This window comes from Xenopus laevis, chromosome 4L, assembly GCF_017654675.1.
Source record: "Xenopus laevis strain J_2021 chromosome 4L, Xenopus_laevis_v10.1, whole genome shotgun sequence".
NCBI classification, from domain to species: domain Eukaryota; kingdom Metazoa; phylum Chordata; class Amphibia; order Anura; family Pipidae; genus Xenopus; species Xenopus laevis.
In genome coordinates this window covers 152,168,719-152,193,793 of record NC_054377.1, presented here as the reverse complement: position 1 = coordinate 152,193,793, position 25,075 = coordinate 152,168,719, and the positions used below count along the sequence as shown (strand labels likewise).

Here is a 25,075-nt window from a genome sequence, read left to right as displayed (position 1 = left end):
GTTATCTGTATCTGTTACATTTTCTTAAAGGGGTGTTTCACCTTTCAGTTAACTTTTATTATGTGGCCAATTCTAAACAAACGTTTTTTTATAGTTTTTTAATAATTTGCCTTCTTCTTCTTACTCTTTCTAGCTCATCTTTTTATTCAGGCCTCTCTTATTCATATTCCAGTCTCTTATTCAAATCAGTGCATGGTTGCTAGGGTAATCTGGACCCTAGCAACCACATTGCTGAAATTGCAAACTGGAGAGCTGCTGAATAAAACGCTAAATAACTCAAACACCGCAAATAATAAAAAATGAAAACCAATTGCAAATTGTCTCAGAAGATCCCTCTCTTCGTCATACTAAAAGTTAATTTAAAGGGGCACTACCTCTTTATATCTATTCCAAGTGCACTTCTGGGTTGGTACAAACAGGACGACTGCTCCAAAATTCAGAGCCATTTTTCAAATATTTATGAGCTTATGTAATAAAAGGCACTAATTTGCCCTGGAGCTGTAACTAATAGCAACCAATCAGCAGTGTATCAGTGTATCATTTACCCTATAGTCAGCACCCATGGACTATATGTAACCAGCATGGGAATGCTCTGAAGCATTTACTATAGGTAACGCCATCCCGAGTGCAGGCTCTGTTAGCCTCTACCTCTGGCTAAGTAAATCCTGAGCCGTCCCCTGAGTGCTTCCTTAAATTCCTGTCCCCCAGCCTTGCCCAATGGCATCAGATCTCTACCCACGGCACAGACAGCAGGGAGATAAATACGGGTGCAACCATCTAGTTGTACTATGCATATCTCATACATCACATTGGTGACAGAATTCATCAAGAGAAATGGTTCTGTTCACATAGTAAATATCATACTTCAGAATCTCATATACTTCCCCTTTAAAACCCCATGTCAGAGAGTTGTGAGCACTTTATATTGTAGCGGTGTGGGCAGCGTGCCAGATCTGATTGGCCAAATTCCAGCCTATTCTGATTTAGGCCTCCGTTGGGGACCATTTGTCGGCTGGCAGTGCGGGGGCAGTGGATTTTAGAGGAGGGCAATGCCCATTTATACTGTATTTATTTTCACCCAAACACAATAAGGAATAACGTTCCCTTTCTCTGCTCTCTGCAGGTTTACAGGTGGTGTTGAACTCTATTATTAAAGCCATGGTCCCGCTCCTTCACATCGCCCTCCTGGTCTTATTCGTTATCATCATTTACGCCATTATTGGCCTCGAGCTTTTTGTGGGAAAAATGCACAAGTCCTGTTATTTCATTGGCACTGGTAGGTAATTAGGTATTTCTGCATTGTAGGAGGGGCCAATAATCTCACATATTCATTTATTGTTTCACCAATTCCTTATTATTTAACCATCGGGGCACAGGTTCCAGGCTGGGCTGGCAGAAGTTTTGGGCATGATTGCAGTTGGTATTGCTTAATGGTTGGGCAGAGAGTCAGGTGACTAAAGACTAAATGGCGATTGGTTTGTGATGCAGATTTACTCTCTGAAGAAGAGTCAGCACCATGTGCGTTCTCAGGGAATGGCCGCGTGTGTCCAGTTAATGTTTCTGAATGTCGGACTGGATGGGCCGGACCTAACGGGGGAATCACCAACTTCGACAACTTTGCCTTTGCCATGCTGACCGTGTTCCAGTGTATCACTATGGAGGGATGGACAGATGTGCTCTACTGGGTAAGGTAATCCCTGGGGTCTATCTCTCTGTACAGACTATGAGCAAATTTAGGGGACTGTTCCTGCTGAATTGTGCTTAGTACAGGGAAATACCTATGATGCCATAGTTTTATGGGATCTCTCTGTACAGACTATGAACAAACTTAGGGACTGTTCCTGCTGAATTGTGCTTAGTACAGGGGATACCTATGCTGCCATAGTTTTATGGGATCTCTCTGTACAGACTATGAGCAAACTTAGGGGCTGTTCCTGCTGAATTGTGCTTAGTACAGGGAATACCTATGCTGCCATAGTTTTATGGGCTCTCTCTGTACAGACTATGAGCAAACTTAGGGGCTGTTCCTGCTGAATTGTGCTTAGTACAGGGAATACCTATGATGCCATAGTTTTATGGGATCTCTCTGTACAGACTATAAGCAAACTTAGGGGCTGTTCCTGCTGAATTGTGCTTAGTACAGGGAATACCTATGATGCCATAGTTTTATGGGATCTCTCTGTACAGACTATGAACAAACTTAGGGGACTGTTCCTGCTGAATTGTGCTTAGTACAGAGGAATACCTATGCTGCCATAGTTTTATGGGATCTCTCTGTACAGACTATGAACAAACTTAGGGGCTGTTCCTGCTGAATTGTGCTTAGTACAGGGAATACCTATGCTGCCATAGTTTTATGGGTTCTCTCTGTACAGACTATGAACAAACTTAGGGGACTGTTCCTGCTGAATTGTGCTTAGTACAGGGGATACCTATGCTGCCATAGTTTTATGGGATCTCTCTGTACAGACTATGAGCAAACTTAGGGGCTGTTCCTGCTGAATTGTGCTTAGTACAGGGAATACCTATGCTGCCATAGTTTTATGGGCTCTCTCTGTACAGACTATGAGCAAACTTAGGGGCTGTTCCTGCTGAATTGTGCTTAGTACAGGGAATACCTATGATGCCATAGTTTTATGGGATCTCTCTGTACAGACTATAAGCAAACTTAGGGGCTGTTCCTGCTGAATTGTGCTTAGTACAGGGAATACCTATGATGCCATAGTTTTATGGGATCTCTCTGTACAGACTATGAACAAACTTAGGGGACTGTTCCTGCTGAATTGTGCTTAGTACAGAGGAATACCTATGCTGCCATAGTTTTATGGGATCTCTCTGTACAGACTATGAACAAACTTAGGGGCTGTTCCTGCTGAATTGTGCTTAGTACAGGGAATACCTATGCTGCCATAGTTTTATGGGTTCTCTCTGTACAGACTATGAACAAACTTAGGGGACTGTTCCTGCTGAATTGTGCTTAGTACAGAGGAATACCTATGCTGCCATAGTTTTATGGGATCTCTCTGTACAGACTATGAGCAAACTTAGGGGCTGTTCCTGCTGAATTGTTCTTAGTACAGGGAATACCTATGCTGCCATAGTTTTATATATATATATATATATATATATATATATATATATATATATATATATATATATATATATATATATATATATATATATATATATATATATATATAACCAATACAAAAAAGCCGCACTCCTAGGTCTTTGTCAAATACAAAAATATCCAAGTGTTTATTTATTCAACGTTTCGGCAACAATTCGCGTGCCGTCTTCAGGAAAGTTTCCTGAAGACGGCACGCGAATTGTTGCCGAAACGTTGAATAAATAAACACTTGGATATTTTTGTATTTGACAAAGACCTAGGAGTGCGGCTTTTTTGTATTGGTTACATGTTCGTTTGACCTGCACCCAGGCGGTTGGCCTTTGGGTCATGTGTGCACCAATAGTGGGTTTTTATATATATATATATATATATATATATATATATATATATATATATATACTGTATATTTTCAGTATATATTGTGTATATATATACTGTATATTGTAACTGTTATGTTGTGAGTGGGTCCCTAAGCTCAGTAAGTGACAGCAGCACAGAGCATGTGAATCAGTGAATCAGCAGAAAAGAAGATGGGGAGCTACTGGGGGCAACTTTGGGGGCACGGATTTCCCCTGTATAGAGAACTGTAAATTTAGTTGCCCTTTATTCAGGCAGTCCCCTAAATTTTAGACAGGTATCTAATTAGTGGTTTCTATTTTACTTGGGAGTGAAAACAGTTTCCTTATCCTTATCTGCTAAACATGTGTAAACACTGTGGTTTCATTGTGTTAATGTAAGATCAAACATGGACAACCTTTACCTGCAAGTTATACTTTTCTATTTAGGGGACACCCATAAAATTCCCATAATCTCTGGTTCCTTGACAAAATATCTTGAGTTGATACTAATTAGCCACACACAATGGGGGGTTATAGTCTATCTAAATAGATGATGGGACAGGCAGCAGGTAGAGGTTTCTCCTGATTAATCAAATGTCTGTTCATTATACATTACATTGATCTGCTGTGTGTAAAAGTGATTATACTGAATTCCAACCCTGGAAACTTTATGTATTAATTTGGTTTAATTGCCAGTGTCATTAATATGGCTAATCATTGCGGGGAGGGCAGGTTATTTCTTTCTCTTTTATTTATATACATTATTTAAAGGGGTTGTTCACCTTTAAGTTCATTTTTAGTATGTCATAGAATGACCAATTCTAAGCAACTTCTCAATTAAACTTCATTATTTATTTTGTATAGTTTTTATTGTTTGCCTTCTTCCAGCTTTCAAATGGGGGTCACTGACCCCATCTAATAACAAATGTTCTGAAAGGCGACAAATGTATTGTTATTGCTACTTTTTATTACTCATCTTTCTATTCAGACCTCTCCTATTCATATTCCAGTCTCTTATTCACATCAGTGCATGGTTGCTAGGGGAATTTGAACTTTAGCAACCAGACGGCTGAAATTACAAACTGGAGAGTTGCTTAAATAGCTCAAAAACCACAAATAATAAAAACATGAAAAACAATTGCAAATTGTCTCAGAATATCCCTCTCTACATCATACTAACAGTTAATTTAAAGGTGAACAACCCCTTTATTTTAATCTGTATTAACTGATGGGATTAAGGGGGAACACTGATAATGGGAGGAATGTGTGACCCCTGTGGAATCCGGAACTTGGAGCTCCACCGTGTCCCAGAATGCACTGAGAGAAAGATGGCAGCAGGCTCATATAATTACCTCCAGTTCATCTTGTTTCTTGCAGATGAATGATGCAATGGGATTTGAATTACCTTGGGTGTATTTTGTCAGTCTCGTCATCTTTGGGTCATTTTTCGTGCTAAATCTTGTACTTGGTGTATTGAGCGGGTAAGCACTTTTTGTTTCACGAACGCAGAGTCCACCAATCGGCTGCCACTAATGCCCTTATCCTGACATGAAATGTTGGGGGCAACTGGGTGGCAGATTTGGTTATGATGGGTCTATGGAGTGCCCTGGGCAGGGGCCCGTTTAGTGTAGGGCAGAAGGGGTATTTGCATCAGGACTAAATGGCATCAGAAGGAAAAAATGCCATTCAAATAGATGCCAAGGAACCAAAAAACGGATGCGGAGAAATTGCCAGGACAGGGCGCTTTGTGGCAGTTGCATGAGGGACTCTGTCGTTCCATTTATGAACCAATCGTAACCAGTCTCCTTAAATCCTTACAGGTTAATGACGCCATAGGATGTGAATGGCCATGGGTCTATTTTGTTAGTCTTATTATCCTGGGCTCATTTTTCGTTCTTAACCTCGTTCTTGGTGTACTTAGTGGGTAAGCACTCGCCATTATCCCCCTGTTTATTCTGCTGCCTGTTCTGCTCTGCACACGGAAGATTTGCCATTGGTGCTCTCTTTTGCATGCCCCGCCCTCTCTCTTTTTGCTTTATGGCTTTGCTGCATTGCATGCCCCGCCCTCTTTCATTATGCATTTTGCCTTTTCTGCATTGGATGCCCCGCCCTCTCATTTTGCTTTATGGCTTTGCTGCATTGCATATCAATATTGTATTGGGAATCCACGCCTGATCTCTGTATATCTTCAGTTAAACCAAAGGCAAAAGGTTATATCCAAAGATATATGTCCCAAGGCTTTTCATAAGTAAAAACAAAAAGTTTATTCAAGATTGCATTAAAAGATTAGATACATACTGACCCCACACGGTCCACCTAACGCGTTTCGTACCCTCCAGCACTTAGTCATAGGTGTCACTGTTCACAGCATGTTCCGTTCAGAATTTAAACCCTGTTACTCCCTCCCATTTTACTTTAAATGATTCAGAGGGAATTAAACCCATTTTTATAAAGTATACATCCAAAATCACCACTGTGGGGCCTACGTATCCTCTCGTATATTGTATCCTCTCGTATATTATATTCCAATTTAAATTAACATATTTATCATGATAATGTTAAACACTTGTATCATATATTGTATTAAAAATATATAGAATATAATATTTTGCTGCATTGCATGCCCCGCCCTCTTTCATTATGCATTTTGCCTTTTGTGCATTGCATGCCCCGCCCTCTCTCATTCTGCTTTATGGCTTTGCTGCTGCATTATTATTGTTTCTTTGTTTGCAATATAACAATAATGGTTTGTAGTCACCCTTACATGGCGAGTAGCTTTAGTAAATCAGCCCCAAATATCTAATATCCTAAACAGATGTTGTTGTGGACCCAGAATCTTGTTGCTGAACAGCTGAACAAAATCCGAAAAGGAAAAGTCCAGCATCCAAATAGAAGCACTGTAATTAGGGTTGCCACCTTTTCTGGAAAAAAATACCGACCTTCCTATATATTTATCTTTTTTTCCCTATTAATAACATTGGGATCACTGACCTTCCTATATATTTATCTTTATTTCCTATTAATAACATTGGGATCACTGACCTTCCTATATATTTATCTTTATTCCCTATTAACAACATTGGGATCACTGACCTTCCTATATATTTATCTTTATTCCCTATTAACAACATTGGGATCACTGACCTTCCTATATATTTATCTTTATTCCCTATTAATAACATTGGGATCACTGACCTTCCTATATATTTATCTTTATTCCCTATTAATAACATTGGGATCACTGACCTTCCTATATATTTATCTTTATTCCCTATTAACAACATTGGGATCACTGACCTTCCTATATATTTATCTTTATTCCCTATTAACAACATTGGGATCCCTGACCTTCCTATATATTTATCTTTATTCCCTATTAATAACATTGGGATCACTGACCTTCCTATATATTTATCTTTATTCCCTATTAATAACATTGGGATCACTGACCTTCCTATATATTTATCTTTTTTTCCCTATTAATAACATTGGGATCACTGGCCTTCCTATATATTTATCTTTATTCCCTATTAATAACATTGGGATCACTGACCTTCCTATATATTTATCTTTATTCCCTATTAATAACATTGGGATCACTGACCTTCCTATATATTTATCTTTATTCCCTATTAATAACATTGGGCTCAACCATCATTTTTACCGGCCAGGAGGCAACCCTACCTGTAACCTCAATGTAATTTCCATTGAGCACCTATGGGTGCCGATAACCCTCAAGAACCCATTACAGAAGGAATCCCTGTCTATGATGAGGCCTATATTATATACACATTTATCAAATAAAGATAGTAAAAGGTCTGACACTTACATAGACCTGATAGAGAGGGATTCCTTCTGTTTAACCCCAATGAACGGCCTCTAATAACACATAGAGATAGAGCCGAGTGCATAATTGTAGGGGGGGTGACAGCCAGAGGTATTACTTTGGGATAACTGGCTACACCTGAACATCTCACTGATCTATAGACCAGGCTCCATCACTAGAATTCTGGGAACAGGAGGGCTTTTAGGGGTCAGGCCCTTGTGTATAGGAACGGGTTGCAAACAAAGATCTCCTTGCCGTGCCCAGTTACTTGTGTGTTGCATGTATGTGTAGCCTTCAGTTCCAGGCCCTGTTTGCCATTTGGAAGGGGATATTTTGTGGTTCTTTCTTTAGGCAAACCCCCAAACTTCTTCTTCCTCTGCTTTATGTTGCATGGTGACTAATGTTTCCCACAAATAATTTCTTTTGGGCCTTTAAGTCCTTGTTACGGTGAGTATCATACACAAGTGCTGCTTCTGTTTCCAAAAACTGGTTCCCAATTTCTTGGGGAAGTTCTATGAGTGTGAGTGTGTTATGTGTCTTCCTTTCTATAACCTTGTATATCATATGTCTGACCCCTAGTGGCCTGGATGTCTTCTCACATTTAAATACATTCCCCTGCCATATTGTGTGATCAGCTCAACGTTCCTCAGGCTCCTGGGGCAATGGGGGTTCAGCCAAAACCATGAGTTTTACTAAAAAATTCTCAAATGAAACTCTCAGTCCCAAGTGTGAACTTGTACTGGTGTCACGGTGCTGCCAAATGCACTTGTCTAGTATTGCACTGAGATGGGTGCCAGTGATTCTTGTGACTTGTTGAGAACAATCCACAAAGGAGGTTACAAAATATCATAGGTTGCAAATATTGAACACTCAAGTTTTCTTACCTTATCTTGGAACCTCTCTTCAAGTGGAACCCGGTGGGCTGTCTCATCCCTGACCCTACACTTTGATGTAAATTTTCTAGGCAACAATTTCCGATGGGCCTAACCCTCTAACACTTCTTGGATGGAGCTCAAACTGTTCAGCTAAATAGCCCCAACCCTAACTGTCTCTCCTAGAGATCCCTATATCTGAAGATAGCTGAACACTCACTATATCTTGCATCTATCTGGGGTTCCACTCTTGACTCCCTCTCACTTATCAGGGAGTATCAGACAAAAAGACCCTGAACCCTTATGGGCTCCACCATAGATATCTTCAAACACTGCCACCTGCTGGTTAAACTAGGGAACTCTAACGGTCATTATTTGACCCAGAAAAAGGACACGGTCTCGTCTATAAACTATGGGGCCCCTTAGTGGCCAATCTTTAGGGCACTGCAATATAAAAGGGAAAGCTATGCACCAGTCCCCCACATTATCTCAATGCATATTTAGGGGGTAGGGGTCACCTTTATGAAGCCAGGGGCAACATACAAAATATAAGAAGCTCATGCTTGTTGCCAGTGCCAAATACAGTAAATCAGACAAAATTCTTCCCCTTTCCCCTTGCAGTAAGAGTAAATAAATCAGATTTGTTAAATGACAGTTGGTTCCAGTGTAATGTGATGGGGGAAGCCGAAGTGGCAAAAGATACAGTAGCGTGGGGCAAGGGGGCTGATGTGAATGATGAAGCAAGTCTGTAAAGTGACACGTGGGCTCGGAATAAATAACAGATAATAAAGATAAAAATGATAAGTAGAGAGTGGGAGGTCGGCTATTTACTCCTTCCCAGCAAAGTGCTTTTATCTGATTATCTAATCAGGGCTCGTTATAATGTATCTAACGACTGATGCTTTCACTTCCTTGTCCCAGAGTTTGTTCTGAGTTCGTTCGTAATTAGGGAAAGTGACATTGGATCTGCCCTCGGGGATAGAGCGGCGTCCATAGCCCTTTAATCAAAGGGATTTAAATTTATTTCATTATGTGAAGTTGCTCAAATGCTCTCGTTGCCACTTATACTTCCCCTTTAATGACTGCAGTGAGAAACAGAGGAAAGAATACTGCCCCCCCCCCAGTGGTGACAAAGCCCCCCTGAACAAAAGCCTTAAAGTTATCATTGTGCTTTTTATATTCGTGTCTCCGGCATTATCTCCTTCCCTTAACTGATGCCCAGTCGTCCCCCCAGGACCTCCATGTGGTATAAAAGGCCTAATTTTAGCCCACCATGTGAAGCGCCGGGAAGTCATTAGCCCCCGTTATCTGCTGTCATGTTGCTCACACAGCCGGGGAGATTACAGGAGGGGCTCAGTAGAATTCCTTGAGAAATTAAGCTCTGGCGCCCCAGATCTGATACCCCGGCCCCCGTGCTGCCAAACGCTCTATTCCTTATATTGATGTCTCTCTCTCTTGCTCTTGGCTCTTTATCTGCTCAGCTGTGTATTTAGCCCCCTCCTGCTATCAGCCAGAAGGAGCCTTATCTATGCAGGGGGGTCTCACACGAGAGCGAAGGAACACTACACCCTGCTACACTCTCATGTGCCCAGTCTAATTCATCACACCCTAATCCACTGGTTCCTGAACTGTGGGACTGGCACCCCTAGAGCTACTTGGAATATGTACTTGAAACTGTTCTTATATCTGTGACCTTGTTACAAGCTAAAGGGGCCCCTGAACTAAGGTTGGACCTCCATGGGGTGCTTGAACTGCAACCAGGGGTAGTTTTATCAGGATCCCATGAATCTGCCATGGGTGGGGGTTAAACCATAGTTCCTACAGAAGACTACAGACAGTGCCCTGATAGGAAGAGAACACATGCCCCCCGGTAGAGTCCAGCATTGGGTCGGGTACATGCGGAATACAGCCAAGTGGTTGGGTTTTGGGCAAAAAGTCCAGATTCCTTGACCGTGTGGGCAGTCCGCGGGTTACCCAGCTGGGTACCCAACAAAGGTGCTGGCTTGAAAGCTCCCACCCTCCCATGTGGTTCTTTTTTTGTGATGATTTGGCGCCGGAGTGACGTCACTTCCAGCCAAATGTGACGTCACTTGCGGTAGACTCCTGCGCTGAACCAACCCGAACACGACCCGCAACCCACAGACTTACCCGCTACTCGACCCGCAAGCACCTTATTCGCAAACCGATCCGCGACCCGCTGACCATCAAGAAACAGGACATGCTGTCATTATAAACTGGAAGTGACATCATTAGAAGTAGGCGTGATCAGAAAAAAAGGAGTCAAACAGGAAGTGCTGTCATTGTAAACTGGAAGTTACATCATTAGAAGTAGGTGTGATCAAAAAAAAGGAGTCAAACAGGAAGTGCTGTCATTGTTAATTGGAAGTTACATCATTAGAAGTAGGCGTGATCAAAAAAAGGAGTCAAACAGGAAGTGCTGTCATTGTAAACTGAAAGTGACATCATTAGAAGTAGGCGTGATCAGAAAAAAAGGAGTCAAACAGGAAGTGCTGTCATTGTAAACCGGAAGTTACATCATTAGAAGTAGGCGTGATCAGAAAAAAAGGAGTAAAACTCGCCCATGACCCGCAAAACCCGGAAAACTGCCGACCCGTGTCTATACCCGCTCCCGAAACTTCTACATGCAACCCGCATGTTCTTGCGGGTAACCCGCGGGTTCCCGACCTGCTGAAGGACTCTAACTTGCTGTTTTGCTTGTCCCCCGGGTCGGAAGTTAGTTGGCCTATTGCGGGTTGGGTAACTGGAACATGCAGATCATATTTGGGTTGAGGTTGCAGGTAGGGGTGGGGTACGGGTTTCCAAAGATGGGCCTGCGCAGGACTCTACCCCCCGGCGCTGACCAACCTATCCAGGACAATAGGGGAGCAACATCGGCCTCTAATGCTGGGAGGGGGGTTGTATTTTGCAGCCCATTCCCTACAGCGCTTCTATAGAAATCTGAATTCATTTATTTCCCCACTGACCCGCACTAATTACACGTCATTAATTGTGTTTCTATGAAGTTCAGACGAGCAGATTTCTCTCCTGAGCCCAGACATAGGCGCTGGGAGTGGAACTGCACTTCGTTTCTCCATTACCGCACTTAATATCTCGTATTATGTTTAAGCCTTTCCCAAATGATCAAGAAGCTCCATGCGGGTGGGGGGACAGTGCAATAAAAGTGTAAAATTGCCCGTGACAAGATGTATAATTTAGGCTGGAAACATTACCATTTTTCCTGCATTGCTTTTTTTGAACATCTTTTTTATTCACGTTGTCATGGAGACCATTTTACCAAGAAATGCGGCATTAATGCGTCCCCTTAACACTTCATGGCGTGTAGGGCCCAGATTGAAGCTCAGAAATTAGAATCATCTTGTCGTGCCGCTGACATTCCTTCAACCCTTGACATTCACCGAGTGTTTAGCAGATACCAAAATGGCATCGTAATGAGAAAATAACCCCTATTTCGATTTTATTCCACTTATTTTAACTTAAACAGTCAGTTATGTACCGGAATGCAGATAATTGGGTACACAGATTTCATCTCCCCATTCATTTAGTGGAGCTGCCATAGTGTTTCCCTTTTACAGTGTCTGATGCATCCCAAGATGCCAACTATCTGTAAATTCAGCGCCAGTGGGGGGGGGACCCAAGGACCTAGGCTATAAGGGAAGGCAACTCGGAGGTTCAGGTGGGGCAGAAGGGGATTCTCAAATGCAACTCTTGGTCCCAAGTGTGAACTCTCACTTGTACTGGTGTCAGGGTGCTGCCAATTACACTTATCTAGTATTGTAAAGAGATGGGCGACTGAGATTCCTGTGACTTAACCAAAAAAACTGTTTTATTGAGAACAATCCACAAAGGAGGTCACAAAATAATGTAGGCTGCAAATATTGAACACTCAGTATATATTCACCAGGAGCATTGTAAGAAGAGCGAGTTCTCTTACCTTCTCTTCAAGTAGAATCAGATGGGCTGTCTCATCCCTGACCCTACACTCTGATGTCACTTTTATAGGCAACAATGTCCCCAGGGGCCTAACCCTCTAACACTTCTTGGTGGAGCTCAAACTGCTCAGCTAAATAGCCCTGAACCTAATTGTCTCTCCTACAGATCCCTATAGCTGAAGATAGCTGAACACTCACTAGATCTTCCACCTATCTGGGGTTCCACTGTTGACTCCCTCGCACATATCAGGGAGTATCAGGCAAAAAGACCCTGAACCCTTATGGGCTCCACCATATATATACACTGCTACCTGCTGGCTAGAGATCCCTATAGCAGAAGAGAGCTGAACACTCTTGCACCTATCTGGGGTTCCACTCTGGGGTTCAGGGAAGGCAACTCGGAGGTTCAGGTGTGGGCAGAAAAGGATTTATGCTCCTTAAGATTAAATACTGCAGTAGGGCAGTGGGAGCTGGTATGGAGGATTGAAATCATTCATGCAAAGAACAATGAAGTTCTATTTAAGACTGAAACTGCAGCAGAAGCAAGAAAAAAGGTAGAGGGGGGTTCAAGTAATACTTTTCCCTCATCATTGACGGTGATAGGGTGATGCAGGTCTGGACTGAGAATTAAAATAGGCCCTGGCATTTCAGGTACACAGAGGCCCAAACAGCCCCACCAGCCCACTAAATACTGACTTTGTATGGCACCTTATAGCAGCCCCTCTGGCATTTGCCAGAACCCACAGATTGCCAGTCCGGGCCTGGGGTGATGTACAGAAGGCAAGTTGGAACCAACCCAGGGATTCTTGGCTCAGTCTGACCCATTGTAAGTAAGACTGCAGTAGTCTGTATGCATTATTGCTGATATAGTACTTTACAGAGGTGATCGAGTACATCATTCACATCAGTGCCTGCCCCAATGGAGCCAGTCCAAGGGTAAAGCTGGGGGTCCCTTAGATTTTGGGAGGAACCATGCATCACCCCTAAATACTGCACCACTGTATGGACCCACCCCCCAGTCCTGACCATAACTGTACTGCTGCCCCCTAAAGGTAACACAGAGACATGATCATAATGATAATCTTCCTCATTGCATTTACATAGAAGAACTGAGCCAAATAGGTCTCTTTTGCCAGAGCAGGTTCCCCTTGAAGGGGGGTTCACCTTTAAGCAAACTTTTAGTATGTTATAGAATGGCTAATTCTGAGCAACTTTTCAATTGGTCTTCATAATTAGTTCTTTAGTTCTTATTTCCCTTCTTCTTCTGAGTCTTTCCAGCTTTCAAATGAGGGTCGCCGACCCCATTTCAAACAAATACTCTGTAAGTCTAGAAATGTATTGTTATTGCTTTTTATGCCTCATCTTTCTATTCAGGCCTCTCCTATTCATATTCCAGTCTTTTATTCAAATCAATGTGTGGTTTCTATGATAATTTGGACCCTAGCAACCAGATTACTGAAATAAAAAGCTAATTAACTCAAAAACTACAAATATTAAAAAAATTAAAACCTATTGCAAACCTATCGCTACATCATACTAACAGTTAATTTAAAGGTGAACAACCCATTTAACTGTTCCTCAATATTCCCCGACTGGAAGCCTCATTCCTCCCTTGCATGTTACAGACTGAGTGTGAGTGTGAGTGAGCGTGGCTGTCTATGATGCACATGTGTTTATAGCTTTGTATCATCTGCAGCTTTATAAAGAATATATATTAAATCTTCTGACTCAATGTCTGATTAATGAAAGTATTTATGATTAATGTTCCACTGGCAGACGGGCCGGGTCCCTCTGTTCTCTGCTCAGTGTTACAGACTCTGAAACTCCCTGTATTTTGTATGAGATGTGGGTGCTCATCCCTCTGCTCTCTTGGAACCGCACAGAGAATTCTCCAAGGAGAGGGAGAAAGCCAAAGCCAGAGGCGACTTCCAAAAACTCCGTGAGAAGCAGCAACTGGAAGAGGATCTCAAGGGTTATCTGGACTGGATCACTCAAGCTGAAGATATCGACCCCGAGAATGAGGAAGAGGGGGATGAGGAGGTCAAACGCAACAGTAAGTGTGATGAATGGGAACTCTAACAACACGTGGCAATGCAATTATATCCCTGGAAATTAAATTAATTCTGTTAATAAGAGGATTCTAATCTCATAGCTTTCCCTGATCTGCCCTGTCTTGTTTGGGCTGCATCGATTAGCAACACGGAAAGCCTCCTCTATTTATACTGCTAATTCCTGCTCCCTTCCCTTAATAAGCACCGGCTACAAACTGTCCCCATCATTTATGTCAACTACTCAGTCTAAGCCATTAAATGTCAGCTGGAAATATACAGCTCTCTCTATATACACTGGGCCTTAAACATAGTGGGGCAGCAGCACCTGTAGTGCAAAGTGTGTGGAAAATGCATCTCATATTCTTCTACATAGTGTATAGTAGAAATGGGGATAATAGTCTCTGGGAAGGGAGTGTGACTGTGGGATAGCAGGTATAGTAGGGAGAGATGGTGCCTATAGTAAGAGTGGGATAATAGTCTCTGGGAAGGGAGTGTGACTGTGGGATAGCAGGTATAGTAGGGAGAGATGGTGCCCATAGTAACAGTGGATAATAGTCTCTGGGAAGGGAGTGTGACTGTGGGATAGCAGGTATAGTAGGGAGAGATGGTGTCTATAGTAACAGTGGATAATAGTCTCTGGGAAGGGAGTGTGACTGTGGGATAGCAGGTATAGTAGGGAGAGATGGTGCCTATAGTAACAGTGGGATAATAGTCTCTGGGAAGGGAGTGTGACTGTGGGATAGCAGGTATAGTAGGGAGAGATGGTGCCTATAGTAACAGTGGATAATAGTCTCTGGGAAGGGAGTGTGACTGTGGGATAGCAGGTATAGTAGGGAGAGATGGTGTCTATAGTAACAGTGGATAATAGTCTCTGGGAAGGGAGTGTGACTGTGGGATAGCAGGTATAGTAGGGAGAGATGGTGCCTATAGTAACAGTGGGATAATAGTCTCTGGGAAGGGAGTGTGACTGTGGGATAGCAGGTATAGTAGGGAGAGATGGTGCCTATAGTAACAGTGGATAATAGTCTCTGGGAAGGGAGTGTGACTGTGGGATAGCAGGTATAGTAGGGAGAGATGATGCCTATAGTAACAGTGGATAATAGTCTCATTGTAATGTCTGTATCTCCTGTACATGGTGGTTCCAGTCTTTGGTTTATTGGTTAGAAAAAGAATGAATAAATGGGGCAAATAATGAACAAAGTTGACTCAATTGCAATTTTTCTATAGTTTGTCACTTTCAAGTGATTGTTCAGTTCCAGAATCCATTGTTTCTCTATTTCTAACATTAAAGTGGACCTGTCACCCAGACATAAAAATCTGTATAATAAAAGTCCTTTTCAAATTAAACATGAAATCCAAATTCTTTTTTTTATTAAAACGTTCATAGCCGTTGTAAACTCGTTTAAAAATCTCAGCTGTCAATCAAATATTGTCTGCCCCTCCTCCTTAGACAATTACTTTCACTTTCCATTCAGCACTTCCTACATGTCACTGCTCTCCCCACATTCCCCCCAATCTCTTCACCATTTAATTGTGTAGCCAGGACATGGGGATGGACATCAGGTCCCCCATTCTGGTGCACAAACAAGATTCTGAGATGATACAAGACTTGTCTTAATAACAGTGTCCACAAAATGACTCCTGCCTCCCACACTATGGAAACAAGATTCAAATAATTTATACAGTGTAATTAAAGTTAATTTTGCTTGTCTAACATGAAAAAATAGGATTTGGAATCATTTATTTGGGTGACGGGTCCCCTTTAAGAGGAAGGAGTGGGGAGGGAGGGAGAGACATTGCCACTATGAGGACAATAAATGAGAATGTGCATAAGAGATAATGTTAATATTTACAGGGCTGGTGCCTCTAATTTTACAATGAGGAGTTACAGTGGAAAGGTTGAAGTGAACCCCTGGGATTAAATGAGTGAAAGTGGGGAGCACAGTGGGGCCCCGGGTCATCGCTAGAATACGCTAGAAATACATTTTAAATTCAGCTCAGAGGCTTCTAGAGATTGTATAGATGATTTATAGAGATTGTATAGATGATGTATAGAGGAAGATTAGAGGATGTTTAGAGGATGTATAGAGGTTGTATACAGGATGTATAGAGCATATTTAGAGGACATAGAGAGGATATATAGAGGATGTATAGATGATATTTAGAGGATATAGAGAGGGTTTATAGAGGATGTATAGATGATGTTTAGAGGATATAGAGAGGATATATAGAGGATGTATAGATGATGTTTAGAGGATATAGAGAGGATATATAGAGGATGTATAGATGATGTTTAGAGGATATAGAGAGGATATATATAGAGGATGTATAGATGATGTTTAGAGGATATAGAGAGGATATATATAGAGGATGTATAGATGATGTTTAGAGGATATAGAGAGGGTTTATAGAGGATGTATAGAGGATATATAGAGGATGTATAGATGATGTTTATAGAATATAGAGCGAATGTATATAGGATGTATAGAGGCTGTTTAGAGGATTTATTGAGGGTGTATAAAGGATGTATAGAGAATGTATAGAGGATGTATAGAGGATATAAAGAGGTTGTATAGAGGATGTTTAGAGAATGTATAGAGCATGTTTATAGGATGTATAGATGATGTTTAGAGGATATAGAGATGATGTTTAAAAGATATAGAGAGGATATATATAGGATGTATAGATGATGTTTAGAGGCTATAGAGAGGGTGTATAGAGGATGTATAGAGGATGTTTAGAGGATGTATAGGGGATTTATAGAGGATGTATAGATGATGTTTAGAGGATATAGAGAGGGTGTATAGAGGATGTATAGAGCATATTTAGAGGATATAGAGAGGATATATACTATAGGATGTATAGATGATGGTTAGAGGATATAGAGAGGGTGTATAGATGATGTATAGAGTGTGTTTAGAGGATGTATAGGGGATGTATAGAGGATGTATAGATGATGTTTAGAGGATATAGAGATGATGTTTAGAGGATATAGAGAAGATGTATAAAGGGATGTATAGAGGATGTATAGAGGCTATAGAGAGGGTGTATAAAGGATGTATAGGGGATGTATAGATGATGGTTAGAGGATATAGAGAGGGTGTATAGATGATGTATAGAGTGTGTTTAGAGGATGTATAGAGGATGTATAGAGGATATAGAGAGGATATATAGATGATGGTTAGAGGATATAGAGAGGGTGTATAGATGATGGTTAGAAGGTGTATACAGGATACATGGGGCAGGTGACCTCTTGTAGGAATAGGAGTAATTATATACAGTGTAAAATGGCAGGGAGCAGTTAAACACAGGGCAGGGTAGAAGGTGGGTTATTATACACAGGGCAGGGTAGGAGTGTGCAGGCACCTGTCTATCAGGGCTTGACTAGTAGGACTGAATGATATATGACATATTGCAGAGTTGTGATTTGCTGCTTTTACATTGTTATTTAATGAGCTTGTGCCACTTGCATATTATCAAGTCACAAATCTCATTTCTTTGACATTCTGTCCTCTGGGGCTGTTCAACCTTATGATTTTCCCTCTGCAGAAGGAGCTGCTTGTGTCACATTCGGCAACTTAACCTCATCTTGTGAGACCTCCATCTCCTCCCCTTGTACAGTCAGTGCTCCTTCTACTCCCCACCAGTACCAAATGGGGTCCCGTATAGCCCCCCCATAACTGACACCATCACATCGCACACTAATAACTTTCATATCACTTGTACGATTAGGGACATTTACACCCCTGTTATTAAACTCGTTATTAATTCACCCCCTGATCTGGGGGTGGAGTTTACTGAGCACAGATGTCAATCAGATGCTTCATACTTAGATAACCTGCAGTTATTAAAGGGCATATTTCCTATCCAAATCCATGTTCTGGTTCTGTTGGGATAGGGATAGATTGCTCATTCCTGCTTCACTGAACTCAGATATTTATTATTATTATTATTATTAACCTATTTATATAGCACCAACATATTGCGCAGTGCTGACATTTGTTGTGCTGGACGCAGTCCCTCCAAACAGTCCTTTGAGTCTCACTAATATGGACCCTGTCTCAATGTACATTGATTTCCAAACAATAACCCCTTCAGCGGTTGCATAGGGTCCAGTTATCCCTCATTTCTACCTCTGACTAGAGAAATTTCACTTGGATTTTAAAACTGACCAACTGCAAAGATGATCTTACTGGCAGAAACCAATACTGAGTATCTTGTGTTCACTTGTTAACCAGTCCTGCAGTTGGTCTGGTTTTTATTTGGGGAGGTGAGTAGGATTGGTTATGGTTGGTGGGTCACCATATATTTTACCCACCCTTGGATGACATCACTTCTAATCTATGATGACATCACATCCTACCTGACCTCCCCCCAGCTCCCACAATTGGGTGGAGGGAAGGAAAATAGTGTTTGCATGATCACTTCTCTGTGTTCTCCATGTTAATAACCCCTTTCTGTATTTTTCCTACGCTGTAACTGCAACTTCCCAGCGCTTAGATCAATTCATTAACCCGCCATTCATTTAGCCAGTGCTGCAATTAACAATTACAAGTGCAATTCCCCGCTGCGGTTAATGCCATTGGGTAAAGGCTAATGTGACTCTGTGCTGCCCCCTGCTGTTCAAATGATGAAACGCTGTCTCTGCCATTAAGGGGTGACGCTGGAGGATTTGCTCGGAAAGAAGAAGAAAGGGTATTTTAGATGCTTTAACCGTGCAAATAAACATGGTAATATGGAGTTCCATCCTACGTGTGCTTTGCTTTTATTGTTTTATTATTCTCCTGTTTGGTGTGATTTGCATGAATATTCTGTGGATTTAAGACTTGCAGTGATCTTGCTCTTTCCCCTTATTCCTGAGTTTCCCTCTGGCCCATAACAGCCGTTATAGTGATCCGTATGGGCCTCAAACAGAGAAGCCAATGCCTTGTGATTGGGGGTCTCTGGGTGCAGAAGCCTAAGCCATAACATGGGTGCTGATCCATTTAAATTGCCAAAATGTCCCTGGAGGTGCACGAAGCAACCCAAACTCATTGTATTGGGAATATTCCCATCTGTAGAAGGTTCCTTGTTTACATTTGCACCACTGCAGCCTGGAACATCCAAAATAACAGGTTATCTGAAGCACAATATACCAAACCACGTAAATTGGGGGTCTGGGAGTAACACCTGAATTGGAGTTATAAAAAGGCACTTTTGGGGTGCAGTGGGTTTCAGATTAAATCCCTCCCCGCTGTTCTGTTGGCGGTTCAGAGCCTTTTGCTGCCCCATAAGCTCGGCTTTGTCACACGTTTCTTGAGAGCCCAGAGGAGAAGCCAAAGAGGTTTAATAAATTAGTATTATTTCAGCCCTGCAGCTGTAAAATCCTTAATCCCACGAGCCGCAATCTTCTGCCAATTCTGCCAGCTTCCGGCACTTTCCCGGGGCTTATGGAAACACTGAGGCTTGACAAAAACACTGCTTTGTGTGTATAAAACATGGCAAATTGTGCTGATATGTGGCACTTTGTGTATCAGGAATGAGCTTTTATACCGGTTGTTCCATCTAAGCTGGAATTGAACCCCCTTTTCTCTCTCAGTTTCCCTTCAATATCGGCTGTAGGGCAGTACTTGATTGGGGCATTACCCATGATTACCTTATGAATCAGATGAAAATTGAGCGTAGGACTGGCCAGATATGGGATGACTGTGACGTAGTTGTTCAGCTTAAATATATTGCAATATATGGACAAACAATCCCTGTTTTGTTTAAAGGGTAAGGCATTTTTCAGTAGCAGTAGCACAAAATGTCTCTGTCTTAAATATATTGATAATGGGTTGAGTGCAGAGGACTCTTGTATTTGTCTATATGTATTTTGTGGTCACACCCTCATTGCACCCCGCCTAATAGTTTTATAAATTAGTGGTGAGCACAACTTTCCCTTGTTTGTTACATTACCCATGATTCCTATTATCATCAATTGGGGGAAAATGTAGGTATTTTGCCATGTTTTTTTGAGAGTGGGGTAATGCCCCAAATCACTTAGTGCCCTTACTGTATAATTTCCTATTGGGGATTACAGTGGAGTTGTTCCCTTTACCCCTCACCAGCCCCTTGGTGCGAATCCAGATGTTTGTGCAGTGCGGGTGCCGTGTTGCTCTGATTCTCAGTGTGGGATTCAGTAGGTGCCGCGTGTGTTGCTGGAGACGAGCCAATGAATGAGCAGGAATCTGACAAACAGAACCGTGTGCCTGGAGCAGCCTGAGCTGCGATTATTTGGTTCTTTTTGCCAAAGTCACTTGGCTGCTCCTGTGCCGCCATTTTGTGCCGCAAGTTGAATGAAAGACAAAACAACTTGACTCATTTGCAGGTTTTCTATGGAAAATGACCCAATATCCTTATACTGTACTTCTGGGGGAACAGCAGCGTTGCCTTGACTCTCATAACCCCCAATTTTGTAGCTATGCCTCCCCTTTCTTTAAATAACATTTATTTAGTGAATCGTTTCCTATCACTGAATGGTCAATGATTAAAAGGGGAAACAAACCTCATAAACTGTCACTTGAAAATAAATGCTCTGTTTTCCCTCGTAACAGCGAGTATGCCAACCAGCGAGACTGAATCTGTCAACACAGAAAATGTTGCCGGCGAGGGGGAGAACGCCGGTTGCTGCGGCAGCATGTGGTGAGCATCTTAAGTCACATGGTATTCATCCAAATGTGAAAGGGGTCGTTCACCTTTAAATTAACTGTTAGTATGATGTAGAGAGGGATATTTTGAGACAATTTGCAATTGGTTTTCATTTTTTATTATTTGTGTTTTTTGAGTTATTTAGCTTTTTATTCAGCAGCTCTCCAGTTTGCAATTTCGCCAATCGGTTGCTAGGGTCCAAATTCCCCTAGCAACCATGACTTAATATGAATTAAGAGACTGGAATATGAATAGGTGAGACCTAAATAGACACATGAGTTAAAATGTGTAGCCTTACAGAGCATTTGTTTTTTAGACGGGGTCAGTGACCCCACATGTGAAAGCTGAAAAGAGTCAGAAGAAAAAGGCGAGTGATTCAAAAACTATAACAAAGAAAAAATGAAGGTCGATTGAAGAGTTGCTAAGAATTCTATAACATACTAAAAGTTAACTTAAAGGTGAAGCAACCGTTTAAGAGATTAACAGATCCAGATAATACATCTCCAGTATAGAGATATGTTTGTTGCAAGAGGAGTAGGTGCATTTTAATATTTATTTCTCTCTTTTCTTTTCAGTCAGTCGGTTTCCAAGTCCAAGTGCAGGTGGGTGTGCGCCCAAAATCTCCCGCAGCAGCAGCAGCAGAATAGAATGAAGTGAATGTGAAATAGAAGTAGAAGGAGAGAGAAAAGAATAAAATGTTGAATGTCCCTCCAAGGCTCTATGGATGGAGCGGCACTTTATGCTGCGTCTTTATTCACTCACTTTATTTCTTTTGAATACAATAAACCATAATGGGATGTCTGGGGAATAACAACAAGGAATTATGTGGGTTATATCATTGATTCCCTGCTCTGTTGCAGCTGTTTGGGGGTTCCCCCAGGTAAGGACACAGCAGTGCGCCCACAAAAGCAGAGGCTTTATTGATGGTGCCACGTGCCTCTTACACAACTGCAAAGGGGACACTATTCCACTCAATGTCTGATCTCAGTACTGGATAGAGATACGTTTATTGCTTCATATAGATGTGACCCCAATATTATACTGTCCAATGGTGGATTAATGAGATATGGGGCCCCCAGGCTACATCCACAGGCACACACTAAACAACGCTCTGCACCCGCACCCAACCCTAATCTGCTGCTCTGCTTCCCTTTATATACCTGTGCTCACAGAGGGGCCAGCGCACGTCTATAAAGGAGAAGGAAAGGCTAAAACTATGTAAGAATACACAAAATGTAAGAAATGCAAAAAAATGCAAAAAAAAAAATGCAAATAGGTGGAAAAAAGTTAGTCCTTTAGTCCAATTTACTCCTGCCGATCCTGCTTCAGTCTCTCAACTGTAGAATGCTTCACATATATATATATATATATATATATATATATATATATATATATAAAATGGATCAGCGCCTCTGGCAACGGAGACAAATAAACACCAGAAATAAAAGGAAAAGTATATAGTGTAGTATTTCCAAATAGGTAAACGTGGTGTTTAATTACCTATTTGGAAATACTACACTATATACTTTTCCTTTTATTTCTGGTGTTTATTTGTCTCCGTTGCCAGAGGCGCTGATCCATTTTATATATATATATATATGTAACAAACAAGGGAAAGTTGTGCTCACCACTATTTTTTAAAACCATTAGGCGGGGGTGCAATGAGGCTGTGACCACAAAATACATATAGTCAACTACAAGAGTCCTCTGCACTCAACCCATTATCAATATATTTAAGACAGAGACATTTTGTGCTACTGCTACTGAAAAATGCCTTACCCTTTAAACAAAACAGGGATTGTTTGTCCATATATTGCAATATATTTAAGCTGAACAACTACGTCAAAGTCATCCCATATCTGGCCAGTCCTATGCTCAATTTTCATCTGATTCATTAAGAATTCTATTGCTTCATTATACATTTTATATTTTATATATTTCTTAATATTGATAATGGGTTGAGTACAGAGGTCTCTTGTATTTGTCTATATATATATCTATATATATATATGTAAAACTAAGTAAGCCTTATCAGAAAGGTCTATATAAATACACCAGTAACCCCTCAAAGTAATGCTGCTCTGAGTCCTCTGTCAAAAGAAACATCACATTTCTTTCCTTCTATTGTGTACTCATGGGCTTCTGTATCAGACTTCCTGTTTTCAACTTAAACCTCCAGGGCTAGGGCTTGAGCATGCTCAGTTTGCTCCTCTCTCCCTGCTGTAATCTGAGCCCAGAGCTATGATTGAGCAGGGAGAGACTCAGGCAGGAAGTGATGTCACAGCAAGCTAATATGGCAGCTGCCATCCTAAAGACACAGAGATCTTTTAAAACTTTTTACTCAGGTATGGTAAAGCATTCTGCAGAATAAATATATCATTCTAGCTTGCACTATTGTAGCTATTGACAATAAAATGCCCCGTAGCTCACCTTCTCCTATAAATAGACACCAGGAGAAGTGGCACATACTTAGGTTACGGTAGGAATACCTCGACCAGCCCGCAGCCAAATTCCTTGTGTGTGTGTTGGCCCAACCCCCGATTGACCTGTCAGTATTGGGCCGGCCTGCACATCACTACTGGGCACCTCGGCTGAACCCCTGATACTATCACAGTGAGACGAGGGAACAGGAAGACTTCATATACATACACATATATAAACACATATACATACACATATATAAACACATATACATGGGTAAGGATGCCTTCATCAGGCTTTCATATTTAAACGAATTGTTAGTATGATATAGAGAATGATATTCTGAGACAATTTGCAATTGATTTTTATTATTTGTGGTTTTTGAGTTATTTAGCTTTTTATTCAGCAGCTCTTCAGTTTGCAATTACAGTCATCGGGTTGCTAGGGTCTGAATTCCCCTAGTAACCATGCATTGATTTGAATAAGAGACTGGAATATGAATAGGAGAGGCCTGAATAGAAAGATGAGGAATAAAAAGTAGCAATAAATGTGTAGCTTTACAGAGCATTTGTTTTTTTAGATGGGGTCACTGACCCCCATTTGAAAGCTGTAAAAAGTCAGAAGAAGAAGGAAATCATTTAAAAACTATAACAAATAAATAATGAAGACCAATTGAAAATTTGCTTAGAATTAGCCATTCTATAACATACTGACAGTTAATTTAAAGTTGAACCACCCCTTTAACATACGTCTTTTCTGCACTGAAATGATTCCTCCCTGAGTGCAAAACACTTGAGTTGACCTGAGCACTAACACCCCATTGAAATAAATGGTAACTAGTATCATGTCCGTATCTAGTGGTTACAATACAGCAGAGCCACCGCCTAATTACTTCTTTTTTCTCCCCCCCCAGTCGGCGCTGGCGTCGATGGAACCGATTCAACCGCAGAAGATGCAGAGCCGCCGTGAAGTCGGTCACATTTTATTGGCTTGTTATTATTCTGGTCTTTCTGAACACGCTGACCATCTCGTCTGAGCATTATAACCAACCCGATTGGCTGACGCAGATCCAAGGTAACAGCAATGGCGGCTGCAGGGTTGGACATTAGCGTAGGGCCTATAGAGTTCAGCCTCTGCCTGGAAATGTTACTGTAGAGATAAGGAAAGTTAATATAATGGTATATAGACCACCCTGCTGTCTCCCCCAGACATAGCGAACAAGGTGCTGCTGGCGTGTTTCACCTGCGAGATGTTGGTGAAGATGTACAGCCTTGGCCTCCAGGCCTACTTTGTCTCCCTGTTTAATCGCTTCGACTGCTTTGTGGTGTGCGGGGGGATCACAGAGACCATCCTGGTGGAGCTGGAGATCATGTCGCCCCTGGGGATCTCAGTGTTTCGCTGCGTTCGACTGCTTAGGATCTTTAAAGTGACCAGGTAAGTAACAAAAACGCACCTTTCTGCACCATAATGTGACTCCGGATTCCTTTCCCTAATATATCGGCCGCTCCCCCCTCAGGCACTGGGCTTCCCTCAGCAACCTCGTGGCCTCACTGTTAAACTCCATGAAATCCATCGCTTCCTTACTGCTCCTGCTCTTCCTCTTCATCATCATCTTCTCGCTGCTCGGAATGCAACTTTTTGGGGGCAAGTTTAATTTTGATGAAACACAGACCAAGAGAAGCACATTCGATAATTTCCCCCAGGCCCTTCTCACAGTGTTCCAGGTAAGGCTTTCTAGAAGCAGAGATATCCGAGGGGTCATTTATCAACACTGGGCAAATGTGCACCTTGGCAATAACCCGTAGCAACCAGTCACTG

General features: G+C 41.7%; 1 protein-coding gene across 11 annotated transcripts in view; it reads left to right on the top strand.

Annotated features, from left to right (window-relative positions):
- cacna1d.L (calcium channel, voltage-dependent, L type, alpha 1D subunit L homeolog) overlaps positions 1-25,075 on the top strand; it is a 162,318-nt gene that overhangs the window by 61,379 nt on the left and 75,864 nt on the right. For 8 of the 11 annotated variants that reach the window (XM_041590973.1, XM_041590978.1, XM_041590971.1 and 5 more), the window contains exons 6-14: positions 1,124-1,276; positions 1,489-1,685; positions 4,846-4,949; positions 14,000-14,169; positions 20,743-20,830; positions 21,412-21,438; positions 24,171-24,331; positions 24,466-24,691; positions 24,774-24,981. In XM_041590973.1, the coding sequence (XP_041446907.1) occupies positions 1,124-1,276; positions 1,489-1,685; positions 4,846-4,949; positions 14,000-14,169; positions 20,743-20,830; positions 21,412-21,438; positions 24,171-24,331; positions 24,466-24,691; positions 24,774-24,981 (1,334 nt within the window). Of the gene's footprint in view, positions 1-1,123; positions 1,277-1,488; positions 1,686-4,845; positions 4,950-5,288; positions 5,393-13,999; positions 14,170-20,742; positions 20,831-21,411; positions 21,439-24,170; positions 24,332-24,465; positions 24,692-24,773; positions 24,982-25,075 lie in introns of all 11 variants that reach the window. The other 3 variants (XM_041590979.1, XM_041590980.1, XM_041590972.1) reach the window with 1 other exon arrangement.